Here is a 19,916-nt window from a genome sequence, read left to right on the forward strand (position 1 = left end):
TCGACTTTGGTTCATATGCAGCAAGTCAGTCTAGCCGACAACCCCCTTTGCCCTTAGCATCTTCTTGCCTTCCTTGGGATTCTTACAGGGCGTAAAGGTGTCCTTTCTGAGGTCGTCATCTTTCACAGGGTTAGGGGTTCCCTTTTCTTCGAGATTACTACTTCTTGTAGGATTTAGGAGTTCTTTCCTTTTTGGGATTATTCTTTGCACGTTCCGTGGGATACTCTTTGCATTTCGGGATCCCATCGATTTTGGGAACATCTTGTCGGGTTTTAGGCGATGACGGACGGCAACCTCTTGAGCCAAAATCCCCTTTCGATCAAAAGGGATAAAAACAACAAAAACAACAAAAATTCAAAAGCAACAAAAGCGTATTTCGAAAAGCTGTTTCGAACTAAGTTGGCTTGATCCCTTTTCACAGGGTACGTAGGCAGCTTGGGATTTTCGTCCCAAGTTCAGTCAAACTTTTCAATAAAATCATTTAAACCCTTCAAAAAATCTTTCAAACCTTTCACAACAAAAATCAAAATGGGCAAGGATGATGATTATCAGGTCACTCGGAGCCTTCCTTTCATTTCATTTCCGATTTTGATCGTGGTTTTCCGGTTTTATCGGTTTTCCGACGTTTTATCATGTTTTGGGACGGGCGACGACATAGCGTGGCCCCTTCACAAGGATTGTCCTCGTTGAGCCCAAGGATAGGCTATGACGATCGTGAGACTTATTCGATCTTTAGCGGATCAGGATCGCTGAGCTTGATTCATTAGAATCGCTCCCTGAGCCTATCGTACGCTCCCTTTTCTTTTCCCTGGCATTCTTGGTCCTCATGTACCGTTGATTTTCCGATTCATTTCTTTCCCTGTATCTTTTAGCTCATTGTGTGTTTATCTTTGACTTCTAATGTGCTACTGTTAGCTTGCTTACTTTCTTAGCATGAGATTGATTATTATTTTCTTAGCATTATCTCTTACATAGGCTCGCATGATAGTGTGTTTATTCTATTGCTTTGGTAGTTTACTGTTGTGCTTATCTGTCATCTCACCTGCTTAGTTGTAGCATTTATTCATCTTATCTTGATTGTCTGCTTAGCTGTAGCTGTGCGTGTGTATGTTACTGCTTTTCTAGATGTGATGAGTTAGGATTAGATGCGGTGAGTTAGGATTTGGATGTTTATTTTCTTTTGCCCATCCCCGGGTCATGCATGCTTAGATAGACATTTTCTCGGGAATGCTCGTTCCCATTTCACATGATTTTAGCCCAAAACTCTTCAAAATTAATTAAAAATGGCATAAGAGACCAGGTGCTTGCACTTGGGCGAATTGAGGGCGCTTAACACCTTCCCCATTCGTCATCAGGCACGGACTTTTGTATCTTTGGTTATCCGTTGCAACAGAGTATTTCATGGGATCCAAGGCCTACTTCCTTGGATGGCGACTCTTCTTTGTTATAGGTACACCTTGGTTCCGGGCTAGTCCTTGAATCGAGAGGTATCTCATTTATATCGCCACCCATGCTTTGAGTGGCACAATTTCGAGAGTTCCTTGGTAGAGCTCTCCTTCACATTGTGGAGATCTTAGAGGACAGACAGGGGATCTCGCGTCCCTCGCTCCGCCGTCCTCGGGATCGGGGTCCACAGGCGTCTTACTATTGTTGGGCGTGAAAGGGGGAATCACATATATTCCCTTCCTTTTTGTTAAGATTCCTCTCCTTATGTGTAGCAATTAGGGTGAGTCATAGGATATGGTGAGTTGTCTAATCTACAAGATCTTATCTTCTATTTTTAAGGGTTTTTAAAATTTGAAAAAAGTAAAGGAAATAACAATCAAAAGAGGGAAGGATGTGCACAATGAGAATCGTGCATAGCCCATAAAATTTGGAATTTCTTTCTATTTTATCTCACGTCCATCCCTTTTTCATTAGTTACTAGTTATTCTTAATAATATCTCACTATTCATATATTTCTAGATAATAATCCAAAAAAGATTTAAGGGATATAGTTTGCTTTTAATATTAAACAAATTAGGAGGTGGGCACACTTCTTATTAAAGAGTAGGCACGTTTTCCCATGCATGGGAAACGTAGCTTTTTCCCAAAAGTTTTAAAATCTCAAATTTTCAAATTTTAAGTGAAATATTCCATGGAATAAAATTTTGAGGAAGCTTTCTAACTACACTAATAAGCTTTGATTCAAAGATCAAGAATCTAAATTAGTTTAATACTAACATATGGTAAACTCCCTTTAATTGAGGGTTAATCTAGATGATCCCAACCCTCGATCAAATGATCAGATGATCTAATGGTCCAAAATGAATTTATTTATGTATATATATATATATATATATATATATATATATATATATTCCTTATAATTAACACTTAAAAATGTCGGGTGTTACATTCTACCCCCCTTAATTGAATTTCGTCCCCGAAATTCCTATGCCCATAACCTATGTGTTATAGTAAGCAACATTCATAAAAATACAATGACGTATACCTACCTCTCAGTTACTATCACTGTCGTAGTCGTCGTCCTCGTATACATCAAGTACATTACCGAAAACCGATAATCTACGACGCTTGCGGTAGTGTACTTCATGTATACGAGGACGACGACTACAGTGACAGTAACTGAGAGGTAGGTATACGTCATTGTATTTTTATGAATGTTACTATAATACATAGGTTATGGGCATAGAAATTTCGGGGACGAAATTCAATTAAGAGGGGTAGAATGTAACACCCGACATTTTTAAGTGTTAATTATAAAGAATATATATATACACACATAAATAAATTCATTTTGGACCATTGGATCATCTGATCATTTGATCGGGGGTTGAGATCATCTAGATTAACCCTCAATTAAAGGGAGTTTACCATATGTTAGTATTAAACTAATTTAGATTCTTGATCTTTGAATCAAGGGTTATTAGTGTAGTTAGAAAGCTTCCTCGAAATTTTATTCCACCTTTCATGCCCAACAATAGTAGGACGCCCAACCCATGCCCCCTAAAAACCCACGCCCCACTCTGTTTCTTATATATTTTGCCTATACTTGTCTTCTCCTTAGTTCCCTTGCACATATTCATAGTAGGAAGAAAGAAGAAGGGAAAAAGTCAAGATAAAATTGGAGCCTTAATCTCCTGTCTCAAAAATACACCTCAAGTAAGTATGATATACCTGTTTGTGTTGTATACAAGTTGGGTGTTAATTCACTTGATTAAGTTTGCATAATAAAACCAGAAAGAAATTGATTGTCATCGCAATTTTTAACGGTTCAGAAAAATTTTTGGTTTACCTATATTTTATAAATTTAATTAGTTAATGAAACTTTTGGATTTCATAGGAGTTATAAATACTCTAAACCAACAGTTCGTTTTTATCCAATTATTGAGGTTTTAAAACAATGAAATATTATGTAGAACTAATCATTCAAGAGATATTAGATTCAACTGTTAGTGTATTCATCGCATCAAATTTAGGATGGCATGTAGAGTCTTAAGTTCAATAATTTATATTCAAATGAAATTTTTATATGGTTGCTTTCAAATAATTGAGTGAGCATATTTTTATCCATAAAACCTTTATACATATATTGAATTCTAACAGTTGAATGTACGCAAGATTGCAAATAAAATTTTTAGGAGTAATTCTATTTTCAACAGTAGTTGCGGATTAGGATTTATAAAAGAATGAATGAAATTTTTATATAGCTTTCGATTTCATCAGTGCATAAGGTTAAGAAATGAATTGTAATTTATTTTATATTTTTCCAGTTGTATGCCTGTAAGATTACATCAACACTTTTTGTTAATAACTTTATTTTTACCTCAGTAAGAAACATGCACATAGGGTTAAGCCAATGGTTTTTTATTCCACCAGTGATATAGACATAAGCCAATAAACGGTTTTTGGTATATTTCGTACTCCATCAGTAATATATATATATATATATATATATATATATATATATATAAATACACACATGTATATCAGTGTGTATACATATATGTATAAAAAAAAATTTGTTACTAAAGTATACTTGATTAAGTGAATTAAATAAAGGTGATTTGTTTTCTTACTAATCAAGGAACAAAGTACTACATATGTTTCATGGTTCAACAGTTCATTAGGTGTGAGTTTCCCAATAGATATTTTTGTATGTTTTCACACCAAAACGGGACAGTGGTACCCTATGTTTTTATGAGGGACTGCGTCTCAAAAACGAGACAGCAGTATGGAGGTTGTTTCGGGAATTTAAACTGCCCAAAAACAGGGCAGCAATAGTGTTTTTGAGTGTGTATTTTCCTGCCCAAAAACAGGGCAGCAATAGAATTTTTGTGTGTGTGCATTTTCTGCCCAAAACCGGGTAGCAGCAGTAGTGTATAATACGAGTGTATTGGTGCCCAAACACGGGCAGCAATATAGTATTAAAATGGGGGTGATTTCGTATCTAAAAAGTTTTGAAAAATAGCTCCTAGTGTTCTGTGTACTGGCGCCCCAAAACAGGGCATCAGATAGTAGTGTAGGAGTGTGGGTGTATGAAAAATTAGATTCAATTAAACACACATTGTTACCCTTTATTATTTGAGCTCAGGGTTACTCGCCTCTACTCCCTAGCGGAGACTAGTGTATTCTTTCACGTTCGAAAATCTGAAAGGCAGGTGATAGCTAACTCTGCTTGTATGGATTGTAAATTTATACAACAAGGAGGGTGAAGTATTCTAAAATTCTATTGTTTCTAAATTTATTTTATGAAATTCAGTTCTTATATCGCATGTTTGGCATTATATCTACTTTTCCATTGGAGAACTATTAATTTAACCGTAGTTTCCCATTTACCTGAAATAATTTGGAAGGCGTATTGAACTATATAAATTATCGAAGAAAAAGGAAATGGGGAAGGGTGATGGGAAACCATTGAGTTATCTCTGTAATTAAAGGTATACAACTTGGGAGAACCACGCAACCCCTAGTTGATGTCGGAATCCTACGGAAGCCAAGAGTCCCTAGGCGGTATGATCTACCGTAATAAGTCCACGCGGATCGGCCGTGTCGGCAAGGGCAACAGGCTGAGGGGAGCTGGAGTTCCCTAGGTTTAAAAAAAAATGTCATAATAAGTATGAAATGGATTTATATGTATTTCTATTGTAATTGACTCTGCTCATTCCAGTTATCAGTATAATTCATTGTTTTAAATTGGTTTCTCTATTCTGTCGTAGAAATTTCTCATAAATCTTTATTTTGGAATTCAACCGTTTTATTAGCATTATACAGATCTTGAATTGCTATTAAATTGAACTTTTATACCTGCCTGGTTACTATCAATCTGCTCTGACGTTATTTTCTCCACCACAGGACTAGAGACCGTTAACGAGAATGTGTTTGCTCACGAAGGCATTTAGAAGCGTAGGGGATGGGAGCAATTAAATAAGGGAGACGACACAGCTTAGTCGTCACTTTCATTTAGTTTAGATTGTCCGGTTGAGACTTTGAATGGCTGAATAATTGTTTTTAAGTGGAAGTTCTTGTAAGGAAACTCTATTGAGATTGGAATAAGAACTATGAATGTTTAGTGTTCATGTATGGTTTTAAAAAAAAAAAAAAAAAAATTTAAGTGGTTTTGACAGGTTCTTGCTCGTAGCAATCCGGTCACGAAAATCGGGTCCTTACAGTTGTGGTATCAAAGCCGTACCTCCTCTTGTACGATGTGCCAACGAGGACATTGGGCCCTTTAAGAGGGTGGATTGTAATAGTCCCACATTAGAAGTGGAGAGATTCCTGGGTTATATGTTGTAGACCCCCATTCCCTGTGTAGACGCGTTTTCGGCGGGAAAAACAAAACCGGGGAGGGCTGTGGCCTAGAACCGGACAATATCTACACGGTCGTGTTGGGGCGTTACAGATTTTGCTCGATGAGTGTCGTTGTTAGCTTCACTCCTGGGTTGTTTGTTTCCTTTAAAAGATCTAGAATGTATTTTCCTAATCTCAAATTCAGATCATAGTCGATTGTTTAACCTATGAATCTCCTCACATTCAACACCAGTAACCACAATATCATCAACATACACAATTCGTGCAACTGTACCTCGATTTGTTCATTTAGCAAACTATCACTATTAACCTTGCATTGTGAATATCTAGCCTTTTTTACCACATTACTAAACCTCTCACACTATGCCTGGGGGAATTGTTTGAGACAATAATGTTCTTTCTTTAACCTGCATAACTTTCATTGTGCACCTGGAAACTGAAAACCTGGAGGAGAAGACATATAGACCTTTTCCTCTAGATCCCCGCGAAGAAAGAACAATCAAGGTTGATGAATAGAACAATCAAGTTTTGCTGCTATAGAAAATAATACTAGGATAAAATTCATTTTTGTAGATTCATTTTTGTAGCTGGTGCAAATGTCTCCTAGTAATCAATGTCATGGGTCGTGTGTATACTTTGGTAACAAGACAAGCCTTGAAACTGTCGACCAATCGATCCTACTTATATTTTACAGTATACACCCAATCATATCCCATTGGTTTCTACCTTCTATCCTCTAAGAAGGTCCACTAATTCCAAAGTGTCATTTTTCTAGAGTTCCCATCTCCTTGTACATAGCATCCCTCCATTTAGGATGAGATAAAGCATCTACAACTCTAGAAGGCACATATACAGAAGACAATACAACTAGAAAGGAGTGATAAGGAGACAATGACTGACATAAAACAAAATTAGATATAGGATACGAACATTCTTTTTGACCAATACTTAAGAATCATCCATCTCCAATCTTCAGAACATGGGAGAACCTTCTTTTTTACCCCAAATAAAATTGGTTCGACACGGCCAATGGATTTAAGGGGCTCCTAATTCTTAGGGAAGACTTGCACAATAGTATAAACATGAAAATACTTCGCAACACACCATGAGCTAAATTAGTTTAGTTCACTTCCAAATTCTCAAAATGAAATAGAATTTTCATAATATCAGTGATAGTATTCAACCACCTCAATGATGCATATAGTTCCTGTGAAACAACCACTCCAATAGCTTAAGCTGTTGGAGAATCTTTTATACTTTGACACTCCCCCTCACGTGTGGCCCCTCTTTTTTAGGGTTGGCCTACATGTGGCCCCTCTTTTGGGTTTGGTCATTGCATGTGGATTTTACTATCAAGGAGGTTTGAACTTAGGACATTTGGCTCTGATACCATGTGAAACAACCAGTTACTCCAACAGCTTAAGCTATTGGAGAATCTTGGAAATTGATATTTCCGCTCCCCTTTTAGACCAATCCACTCCAACTTGGAGTGGATTGGTCTAAAATCCACTCCAACTTGGAGTGGATTGGTCTAAAAGGGGAGCGGAAATATCAACTCCCCTATGCTTTGGATATTTCCACTCCACTTTTAGACCAATCCACTCCAAGTTGGAGTGGATTAGTCTAAAAGTGGAGCGGAAATATCAGCTCCCATCTTTTATACTTTAACAGTTCCTAATTCTTTACCACGAGGAAAAGTAAACTTTTTTTTCGCAAACAAAATATATTTGACACATCCAGTAGATTAAGGGTCTGCTATTCTTAGGGAAGACTTGCATAATAGTGTACATATGAAAGCACTCTGCACCACACATTAGTTCAGTTGGTTTCCAAATTCTCAAAATGAAATTGCAGCTTCATAATGTGTGATATTCTTCAACCACCTCAATGATGAGTATGGTTCCCCCAAGACTGCTCTTCCTTAGTGATAATCAATAGTAAGAAATAGTACAACATCTAGGTTTGTCATGAAGTCATAGCAATAATTCTCCCAAGACTATTAGGCCCATAAAATTAGAAAAAATTCAATGATAAGCATGTAAAAGATACCTCATATGGCCAACCATCGACAACGAAGACATCTAATGAGTAGCCATCCACCGTAGAAAAAGCATGTGCCTCTTGAATGTTTAGACCAATCTCAGAGAGCAAGGAAGTCAACTACAATTATATTAAAGATGAAACCCACGAATTAATTCAAAGAAAGGGATAATGGGATATGAGGGGAAATACAATCTTATTGTAGCTTAGATGCATAAGAAAAGAGAAATGACTTACTAGAATAAAAACAGTCAATTACCTGACTAAGAAGCTTAGGCTTGTCCTCTGTTGAAAATGTGATTTCATGCATGGGCCTATATGATTATCAGAATACAAAAACATGAATCCAGTTCAAAAATCCTGCCCATGTCAAGAAGTTACATATTTGCTTAACAAAGTGAACCTTCGAAGGAAACATAAAAAGAATAACTATGACTGACATTATTGAAGTCAATTAGTGGTGAATCTACAATAGCATAATGAAACTAATTTCAAATCCCAGTATCTAGAGGAAATATTTTATGAAATCAATGCAGTAAAGCATCATATAAGCACATGCTTAATAATGCTTACTTAAACTAATACAAAAGTGGATATCCACTCTCATTCATTACAAATCCATAAGGAAAAGAGAACAGAATAGAACAAAGAGATGATAAATGATATATAGTATATGAAAACCATTAACAATACCAGCATCATGGTGCCACAAGTGTAGTACAACACTACGGTCAAGGGATCAAATTTCACACAAATTTATAAAAACAAAAAAAAAATATAGGTCACAAGAAATCAGAAGACAGCTGTGAAATAAGAGAGGAGTAAAACAATCAGTTGAGAATATATAATTAATAAAAACATTAGCATCCCATGTCATGGATTAAAACAATATTGGCATAGGTATTCTTTTTCAGTTTACGGAAAAGCAGGCTATCTCAATCACTAGTTCATTGTTTGGAAAGGTTATTTTTGCATCTATAACACTCACATCAAGTGCCGTAGGCCATTACCGGTTACTCAAGATTATTGGTCAATCCAACACTAGGAAATCCTTTCCACCACTCTTGATCAGATGTCACCTACTCAGGTACTCTCTGGCATTGAACCTGATTATTCCTTTATAAGATTGAGGGGCTATATGCATTATGTACATGGCCATCTTCCACTCAAAAGAAACTCACCCCAATACTGTTAGTTGTACTTTTGTGGGATATAGTGATAATAACAGAGGTTGTCGCTGCTATTCATTTTCAACTAGCAAAATTTTAATCTCACTCCATGTAACATCCGATGAGTTCCAATTTTATGACCCACCAACTATCCGTCATGAGATTAAGGGGGAAATATCTTGTGAAGTGCTATCTATGGATGAGCCTATCCCTTCAGAGACAGTCGTTCCAACATTATCTGCTCCCACGGATGCCCCCACCAATGTTTTCAAAATCGGAATCAAATCATAAATCATAATAGGGATCGAATCGCATCAGATCGTGAATATTGTAAATCGTAAGATTCATTCATAAATATATATATATATATATATATATATATATATATATATATATATGTATAATAAACAAATTAAAGAATAAAAAATAGCCAATTATTCATTTTTCATCAAATGTCATTAATTCAAAGAGAAACTACCATGATTAGCCATTCAATATCATAATTTGCCATACAAAAAAAAATATCGTAATACGAATTGTTTGCCAACAAACTTGACGCATACTAATCATCTATTTCTCATCTAAACCCATGCATATTGGATAATTATCTTAAATAAAAAAAGACACAAGATCATATCAATTCTCAAAGTCACAAACATCAAATGACAAATATCAATCATAAAAGACCCGAATCGTTTGTGTTGTTCTCATTATAGTCGCCTCCCACCTCGATGTAAGTAATGTCCTGAGGCATATGCACTGTGCTTAACCCATCGGGATGGTGAAGGGAGGGCCCCAATTGGTAGAAAAAAAATCCACAACCCCTTGGGGAGTACCTTCACGAATGAATGTGGAACAGTGCTTCGTAATGATTTTCAGAAGACCCTATGGTTGTTCAAGGATCCTTTCATGCATCATGTCAAATATCAAGGAAAAGCGATTCTAGCTTCAAAACAGACTCATTTTCTGATGAAGAAATGGAAATATCACCTTGTCAATTTATGCCAATGTCATTTTTATGACTGGTTCGATTCGTTCGAACTTTTACTCCTCTGTTTTCTTCCTTCTAATGAGAGGAATTTTGAAGGCTTCTTGTAATGTAGAAAGGAAATGAGGTCTTTCGAAAGAAAATCCTTTTTTTTTTTATACAAAGGGAAATGATTTCGGCGCTACCATGTTTTGATAATGACGCGCAAAGCATCTTAACTTTTAGTATTTAAAGTGTTGTCAGAAGAATATTTCAGTTATCAAAAAGCTCTTACAAGCCTTTAAATACTAAACGACAAGATGCTTCGTGCATCTTTATCAAAACATGGTAGCGCTGAAATCATTTCCCGATACAAAACTTAATGTGGATAAATCGTATGAATCGAAAGATTCAATCAAAAATCATAAGATTCATACAAATTAAGATTCAATCATGGGATTCAAATCGTTATGCATAAGATTTGATTTGAATTGTAAATCGTAAGATTTTCAAAACAACGGCCCCCACTATTGCTACTCACTCTGTAACACCATATAAGAAATAATATATTCTTGAGAAGCATAGGGAAGTTCAGAAAACCTTAATTGCTCTGAATATAGCAGCAACAACAAAGCCCGGGACGTTTAGTGAAGCAGTAAACAATGACAGGTGTTGAGAAGCAATGGTAGAGGGAATAAGATTTAAACCCTGTTCAGAATATAGGAACAACAGCAAATCCTAGGCATTGTATCATAACAACGCATGGGACATTGTTTATAGACTATGATTTATCCGACACTTCGAATTTATTGCTGACACGTGTCCTACCGAACAACAGCAAATCTTGGGCATTGTGTCATAACGACACATGGGACATTGTTTATAGACTAGGATTTAGCCGACACTTCGAATTTATTGCTGACAAACGTGTCCTGCGCTTGTAGACCCGTGTCGGCACTCCTTTGGACACTTTTAAATGTAATGTTGTAAGTGTTAGAATTAATGTGGGTGTGTGGACACGTTTTTGTGCCGTGTCAAGTGTGACATTCTGTTTTATTATTGCATATTGTGTTTACCTCTTTTATTATTAACTATTCTTTTATTATAAACTCTTTTTAGCTCTTTTTAACTAATATTTGTTGTTGTATCATATATACATTCTATTTTAGTTGTGTCCCAGTTTATAAATTTTGGAGGTTTGCCGTGTCCGCGTCGACATGCGACACTTGTGTCCGTGTCCACAAATCATAGTTTATAGACCAGCATGCAAGAATGTGGTAGGCTACAAGTGGGTATTCATGGTGAAACAAAAGGTTGATGGGATCATAGATAGGTACAGATCAAGGCTAACCTAAGAAAATGACCTGACTATGATGAGATGTTCAACTCGATAGTAAAGAATACAACAACAAGGCTTGATATTAGTCAAGACATTTGGGTGGGCTGTTAGATAGATGGCCATGAAGAATGCTTTTAGTCATGTGTTGCTAAAAGAAGAGGTATATATAGAGCATCCAAAAGGCTTTGAAGATGCAGACAAAGCTGGTTTGTCTTTAGACTCAAGAAGGCAATTTATAGGCAAGGTTTTAAATTTCGATTTCGATACCGATCAGCATGGAAAGGGAAACATTTCAGTTTTGGTTGAAAATTTCGGTGGAAATCTTGCAAAATTATAAAAACATATGCAAATGACGGAAATTTCTGATTAAATTTCAGGAAGTTCTAGAATAAGCATAAATACATACTAAAAATCATCACAAAAGCAAAAAACCACCTATAATGGTTTAACAACATAAAAAACATTAGCTGTCGTGCATGTTTGATAATTCAGTGCATGCCATATTTTACATGGGAGTTGCTAGCCACTTTCGCGAAAAGCCATTTCGCGCCCGAGTTTTGCATGTGATGACAGCCACACATGTTGACTTTTGCATATTCAATGAAAGGTTGAATCACGATGATTCTCTATAGGAATATACCTGACTAGGTAAGGTCTCTGTGTAACAATTTTTACCCTAGGGTTTACATATACACATAATTGTTGTTATAATTGCATAATTGAAATTGAAAAGGATTCATTATTGAAAAGAATTGGTAATTGATACTGATTAGTATTAGTCGTGTATCAATTTTATTTTCTTATGCCATTACATTATGGAAACAAGATTGGAGATCCAAACCAAAGAACCGTTCATGAATTCAAAATAGTTAATTGTCCAATTGGCCCTGAATTTTTGATTTCGTGACTGGAAATCTATTTTTTCTCTTTCATTTCAATAAAAAAGAGAAGGGAAATTTTTAGGTGCTGTGTGCTTTGTATCAATGGAATGTCATCATCCAGATACAACGAATTGGTATGGTATATTCATACCATAACATATGAAGAGTAAGAACTAGAATTCTTATCAATACTAGAGCTCATAAGGAAGAAAATGGATTTATGGATGGAATCGAATATGCAGTCTTTACAGGAAAAAGTATTCGGTTATTGGGGAACAATCAATATACTTCTAATGTCAAATCAGGATCTTTTGTCTCATGGTAGCCTGCTCCAGTCCCCTTATGAAACTTTCGTGATTGGTTTAGATGGATGTGCGGCCACACAAGGTTCAATAAGCTTCGCAAGGCAGTGAAGGGAAAGTTTTATAAGACAGTCATAAGATGAGTGTAGCGGAGATGCGAATGCTTAGATGGATGTGCGGCCACACAAGGTTAGAAAGAATTAAAAATGAAGACATTTGTAAAAAGGTGGGGGTGGCACCAATTGAGGAGAAGATGAGAGAGCACTGCTTAAGATGGTTTGGACATATCCAACATAGGCCTTTGGATGCTCTCGTGAGAAGAGGCGACTCGTGCCAAATTGATGGAGTAAAAAGAGGTAGGGACAAACCAAAAACAACTTGGGTAGAAACAGTGAGGAAAGACTTGATAGCTAGGACCATAACAGAGAACATGACCTTGGATAGGATAGACTGGAAGAAAATGATCCACGTAGAAGAACCCAACAAGAGCCAGGATTAGAGCCGGATAGATTCCTTTCACATTCTTCATGAAATTTTTCTAAAGGATTCATTTAGCTGACCCCAACTAGTTTGGGACAAAGGCTTTGTTGAGTTGAGTTGAGTTGAGATTCCTCTTATTCTTATGACATCTGTAGAGTACAAAAACTTCGAAATCTGATAAGAAACGAGAGAGATATGAATTTTACAAACTGACTGCACATAATAGGAAAAACTAGTTTCTATGCAGACCAGGCGACCGGACCCCCCAACAGACTGGACCTGACTGACTGGCCATTACGTTCTATTTCGAAAATACACTGAGAAGTGATTTAGGGCAGCCGACTGGACCCCCACCAGTCTACTGGACCCCTTTTAAACTGTTTTTAAAAATAAAACAAAATTGCCTTCGGGAAGTCGACTGGACCCGATTGAAAAATATACCGTTGGGGCTATAACGGCTAGTTTCCAAATGACCCAGTATTTACCAAAATGCCCTTCAACGGCTAGTTTGAGTTGGATCTCTGTATATATGCATCATATTGACTTCAAATTTGAGACTAATGATTTTCCAACTCTAATAAACCCTTGTATAAACTTGTTTATCCAATTTAGGTCAAATATCTCTCTCCAATCCTCACTTGTGCCTTGATCTTGAATAAACCCAATTGAGATTGGATTAGGCTATACTTGTAATCTTCTTTGAGTGAATCTTTGTATGAGCTACAACTTGTAATCAAGCCTATCAAGAGGCTAAAACTTATCTTTCTTCTTGTGAGCTTCATTGTAACGGTGAATAGGGCGCCATTCTTAAATCCTTTGGACGTTTATAAGGGCTCAAATCTTGGCCACTAAGGAGGGATTGTTGGCGAATGCCCGGAGACGTGGAGCCTTCTTTGTGGGCAAGTGTGGAGAACGCGGAGCCATCCTCATTGTACCAATCTTCATATAGTGGAATACCTCAGGGAGCCAAACTTGGTAACAGTGGAATAGATCTTATGTTAAAGACCGAACCACTTAAAAACCCTTGTGTGTTCTCTTCTCTCTTGGTGTATATCTCTCTTTCTCTGTCTTTTGAGTGGTTTCATGATCATATCATCATTATCTTAATTACTTAGCGTTGGTTCGAGACATGGAAACAGCCTCTCTTCAAAGCAGGGGTAAGGCTGCGTACATCTAGCCCTCCCCAGGCTCCGCAATGGAGGGAGTTCGTGCACTCGGCCGCCTTTTTTTTGTTTCACTTGGATATTTATACCTTGCTAATTGGGCCAATTACCTCCTAATCAAGCTTGTAAATCTAATAGGTTGTTGAGCATATACCTTGCTATTAGTTTTAATCAAAATCAACTAATCAAACTTGATTAAGAAAGGATAAAACTAGGGTGAAATTGGAAAAGTCTCGAAAAAGGCAAAATCTTTATAAAGACAACCAATTCACCCCCCCACCCCAGTTGCCAAACCGGGAATTCAAATTACAAGCCAGTCAGTACACCTACAATATACAACAAGAAAATTAGTGGAAGAATGATGCAGATATTATGATTTATTTCCATATTGATTAGTTTCTAGGATTTATATTTCCATGTTTTAGTTTTAGGATTTTATTTTCCATGGAATTTTATTTCAATTGCCTATAAATAGGCCTCATTGTATTAGGAATTTGAACTTTTGGATGATTAATTGAATTGAGAGCTTCTCCCCTCTACAGGTTTCTTCTTCTCCTCTCCTATTCTTCTTCTCCCCCCTTATTCTTCTCTTCTTTTCTTCCCCTATTCTTCGTCTATTCTTCTCTTTCTCTTCTACTTCTCCCTAAATTCGTCTCTTCTACATCTAAACTTCTCTTCTTCTACTCCTCTTTCTTCTATTTCCCTTCCTTATCCTACATCAAATTGGTACAGAGCTTTTCTTTGTGAGATCCTGCATTTTTAGGCAATTAATCCCCCCTCTTTTATCTTTAGGCACCCCTCTCCCCAAAAAAAAATCAGAACCATTTTAAAAAAAAAAACAGACATAACCTTTTTAGAGCCGCCATCAATCCCTAGCCTAACTTCACCATCCACCTTTATGCCTTTATGCCTCTTAACATATAAGATAAGTTACTCTCTTATACCACGCCCTTGTTTTCCATTTTGGCCACCCTCTTATACTAATATATAACAGATTTCGACCCCCTATTCTTTCCCTCATTTCACATCCCCCTCACATTAAGTGAGTTACTTTATTTTACTCCCCCTCCCCCTAATTTTCCGTTGGACAGCCCCATTATTTATTTTCACCTAATATCACCCCACCGCTTATTCCCCTTGGACACCCCCCTTTATTCATTGAATCTAGCCTTCCTTGTTGTCAAAAAAAAAAGGCACAAAAAAAAACACAGAAATTGAATTTTCATTTTCTTTTTCTCACTTTCTCTCACTATTTTCTCTCTCCTCACCCGAGCCATTTTCGCTCACAATTGGGTTTCGCCATAAACACGAAAGTTGTTCGTAGCAACTTTTCGAGTATATCCAGCCTACTTTCAGCAGTCAGCAGTTAGTGCAAGCACTACAACGATCAACTTTGGCCGTCCAACCGTTTTGGTCCGACCATTGATCCGAGCTATCCAAGAGTCCGATCTGAGATCCGCGAAAGTAGTGTCTTCCTTTCGACATGACAGACAGATCAGACAGTTGATTTCAGTTTTCGACACCGATCCTTATGGCTCCACCATTTGTTCCATATTTTGATGGGTACGACGATAGTTATTTGAAAGGCCAGACTCACTATAGCTATTATGAGGACGCATGTCTACAGTGGATCTATGCTTTAGATGCTTATTATGTGTACTACCACTATGATGACCGCGCACCCATCTACGGACTCAGGAAAACTATAAGAGGACAAGCTCAGTCATTTTGGACACACATGGTAACACAGAGCCGTAACTTAGGCGAACCTCCATACAGTCAATGGGTGGATGTCCGTCATAATTTTCTGAGAGCTTATGCGTCAGTGCCTCTTTATCACTACGAGGTGAGGTTGGTACGTGAGGAGGCAGCCCGTCGTGCACGAGAGACCACAATTGAAGCAGAAAACAGATATTTGGAGCGTCGCGTGCGTGAGTCAGATTTGCAGAGCCACTTCACTACTTCCCCCGCACCACTTGTTGATGGTATTATTGAAGAACCGGATGCTAGTGTTGATGAGATCATTATAGTTGAGTCCTTGATTATGTCAGATATTGAGTCTATGATGGCAGATACTGAGTCAGAGATGTCAAATATAGAACAGGAGAGTCCAATGATTGTTGAGGCTAACGTCGACGAGCATGACGATTCAGAGATTTCCCCAGCATCAGTTGCCAAGCATTTAGAGAGACAGCTTGTCACTTCCACAGTCGAGACAGCTATTGTGGCAGAGCCATGTGAAGCTGATTCTTTGACATAGTTGACCGAGCACCGCCATGAGTCAGAGGCGAGTGCCTTGCTTGATGAGTCATTACTTGAGGCGGATGTTCGAGAGCATACTGTTGAGGATTGCACTATCTTTGAGCCGATTAAGCATATTGTCGAGCTTTGTGCTGACACAGAGGAGCTTGTTACGCAAATTGATCTGGATGTTTGCCCGCCTCATATCACTATGCCAGATACGATTCTAGCAGATGACTTTCTTGTTGATTCTGTTGAGCCAGATTTGATACCAGCATGTGATATCGTTATTGAGGCCAGTCATGGATTGGTACTACCCATAGTTGTTTTGCCGATCCCACCGATCCAGGAGGAGTACGTTGCCATTTTCCCAGCTTTATTGATTCTCAGGAAAGGTTCGCGTATTTATGATTTTACATGGGCGATTTCTTCCATATTGCTCCGCCAGCATATCAGGCTACTCTCACGATTATCGCAAGTTCTTCCCACGGATTAGGACTACTACTACTTGAGTGGGTCGTCTACGTATTTGATCCAAGCGGATCAGAACTCGAGGGCGAGTTCTTTTCAAGCAGGGGAGAATGATGCAGATATTAGGATTTTTTTCCGTATTATTTAGTTTCTAAGATTTATATTTCCATGTTTTAGTTTTAGGATTTTATTTTCAAAGGAATTTTATTTCAATTGCCTATAAATAGGCCTCATTATATTAGGAGTTTGAACTTTTGGATGATTAATTGAATTGAGAGCTTCTCCCCTCTACAGGTTTCTTCTTCTCCTCTCCTATTCTTCTTCTCTCCCCTTATTCTTCTATTCTTTTCTTCCCCTATTCTTCGTCTATTCTTCTCTTTCTCTTCTACTTCTCCTTAAATTCGTCTCTTCTACATCTAACCTTCTCTTCTTCTACTTATTTCTCCTCTTTCTTCTATTTCCCTTCCCTATCCTACATCAAAGAGGACAAAAGGTTCAGGATTCTCGCACCTATAGGTGAAAGGGACCATCCTTCACAAAAAAAAAGGGGGGGGGGGTTAAAGCTGATGGTAGGGCCCATTAGGAGTGCATTAGGTTTTTTTGTTGGGGTATACTTATCATATTGGAGTTTTTAACTTTAATGTAATTAAGATGGGCTAGTAGTTTGTTTTAGTTAGGGCTTACTATTCACGTCACTATTCACACACATGTTAATTTTTGTTATTAGCATAGTTCCCAGAGTGGTAAGCGATGCGAGAAGCGGAAGCAGGAAGTGAACGGGTTTAGAAAAGAGAGAATGTGGAAGTGAGAAGCTCAAAGAGAGTAAAGAGAAAATGTGTGAAGCGTCATTGTGCAAAATTCAACATGAAGCACGTAAGGAGCTTCATTGGAAGTGAACAAGAAGTACATATAAAGAGTAGGATTGTAGTAGGTCAGGGAGGAATGGTTAACATAGGTAAGGATTACAGGTAGAAAAGATGATTCCGTGACAAATTAGAATTACAAGTTTTATGATTTTACAGCTTCACAAGTTTTATTGATGTATGTTTAGTGTTATGTTTTTGGAAAAAGATCCGCATAATTTTCATTTGAAACTTAAGATCAGTTTTCAAGTTGTAAATATAATTTTTTAATACGATTCTTCAGCATTATCAAAAGGAAAAAATATCATTTAGGAACAAATAATCACCTAAATAGGAAGTGTACTCTTAATTAAGAGGCATGTGGGAAGCGCGCTTCCCCTAAATTTGAGAAGCAAGAAGAACTTAGCTTCTGAAGGGAGTTTCCAGGGGAAGCTCTCAAGACAAACTTCCTACTGGGAAGTTTTTGGTAACTATGGTTATTAGTTTTTATTTTCGTGAGTTTTAAGTGAGAAGTCACTAGAAATTATGGTTTTACACTTTTACTTGTTTAAGTTAAAGAGGGCCTACATGTTAGGATTTTATGTAGTTTATGAGTCTTCAAGAAGTTGTGGGCACACATTGTAAGCCTTATGGCTATCCCAGACACATGATTTGCATTTTGAAGACCAAAAAAAAATCTTGAGAGTTTGCAGCCCTCCTCCAATGTACCTAGGGCAAGAACTACATGTGGCAAATGTAAATCTTATACACTTGCAATAAGTTACGATGTAGGTCTTTCTTCTAGATTAAATGCTTTTGCATAAAGTTCTCTACGATGTGACATGCAGGCATAATATTGAAGGATGCTATCATGATGTTAATATGTGTGTATATACATATTGATGTTAATGTGTGCGTGTGTGTACACATATAAACATATATAATTATGTATATACATATAGGTATAAATATATGCACTATGTATATAATTATATGAGAAAAGTGTTTCTAGTCGGCCGACTAGAAAAGTTATCTAGTCCGTCGGCCATAAAAACAGTGGGGGCCCACATTGTTTGGGTGTTCCTAAGAAGTCATTTGATAGGCCCTGACATGGATAGGGTGCGCCCAAAAAATCAGCTCCATAGGATCATCCCAACCCTACAATTTGTAGAGGTTAATATGGACAGGTATAAAATTCTACAATCTGTCCATTTTTTAGCTCCACAAATCAAAGGGTTAGGATGATCCAATACAGCTGATTTTTTGGGCACACCCTATCTATGTTAGGGCCTATCAAATGAGTGCTTTGGATCATCCAAACAATGTGGGCCCACTGTGTTTTTGGGCGGCGGACTAGACAAGGTTCTCAATATATATATATATATATATTGAATGATAGCCAATTTTATTACTGAAACAGACCGAGATGGTCAAGATATGAGAGAATAAAACCTAAGGAAAACAACTAAAAGAACATACATATATTTGTATAAAGACAAATAAGAAGAAAAAACTGTAATTGCATAAAGCATGTGGTAGAGTAGATCAATAACATTTGATCAAGGATCTGCATGTTCCACTCGATCTCCTACATTACAAAAGCATTTGACCTAAACAATCATTCCATGGAAAACATTTGCAACCATCAGGTCAATTTCTAGACAGAAATTACCTAGCAAAGAATGTATTTCCATTTACACGACTATCTCCATCCTGAACATGTGTTTTGTTGGCTTCCAGAGCAAGGGCTTCCAAATTAGTTGATGAACCGAAGGCAGGAGGAGGATGAATGCTGAAGAACAAATGAGGACATATATGGAACAGCATAATTAATGATGTTTAGGGGAAAGCTAAAGCAAGATCACAAGTCAGAGAAAGGGTAGTTGTCAATAAACTGCATTGACAAAGGCCATTATAAAAATAGAAGTCAAATAAAACTAGCTACCTCTTTTTGCTAAGGTAACTTGAAGAACCTTGACCATCTTCATTTCTTGGGGAGTCTGGTGGAGAAGAATCAACTGCATTTCCAATACTGACTGGAAAAACCTGCATAAAAGAATTTGCCAGTTCCTTTCCATTAGCAAAAAAACAAAGAAAATAATTTGGCAGAATGAATAGGCTATTCATCTAAATTACTAGCCTACAATACTCCACAGTATAAAGAAAGTGTGAAAATGATATTATCTAAACGGTAATATTTACAAAGG

At 37.2% G+C, this 19,916-nt stretch overlaps 1 protein-coding gene across 2 annotated transcripts in view; it reads right to left on the reverse strand.

Moving 5' to 3' along the window:
• LOC143854706 (serine/threonine-protein kinase STY46-like) overlaps positions 1-19,916 on the reverse strand; it is a 68,704-nt gene that overhangs the window by 39,267 nt on the left and 9,521 nt on the right. For both annotated transcript variants that reach the window (XM_077364803.1, XM_077364802.1), the window contains exons 3-6: positions 19,655-19,755; positions 19,382-19,501; positions 8,114-8,168; positions 7,864-7,974 (exon numbers count right to left, since the gene is read on the reverse strand). In XM_077364803.1, the coding sequence (XP_077220918.1) occupies positions 7,864-7,974; positions 8,114-8,168; positions 19,382-19,501; positions 19,655-19,755 (387 nt within the window). The remainder of the gene's footprint in view (positions 1-7,863; positions 7,975-8,113; positions 8,169-19,381; positions 19,502-19,654; positions 19,756-19,916) is intronic.

This window comes from Tasmannia lanceolata, unplaced genomic scaffold (assembly GCF_043159265.1).
Source record: "Tasmannia lanceolata isolate RefF3 unplaced genomic scaffold, GAP_Taslan_0.1 ptg000020l, whole genome shotgun sequence".
Classification (NCBI taxonomy): domain Eukaryota; kingdom Viridiplantae; phylum Streptophyta; class Magnoliopsida; order Canellales; family Winteraceae; genus Tasmannia; species Tasmannia lanceolata.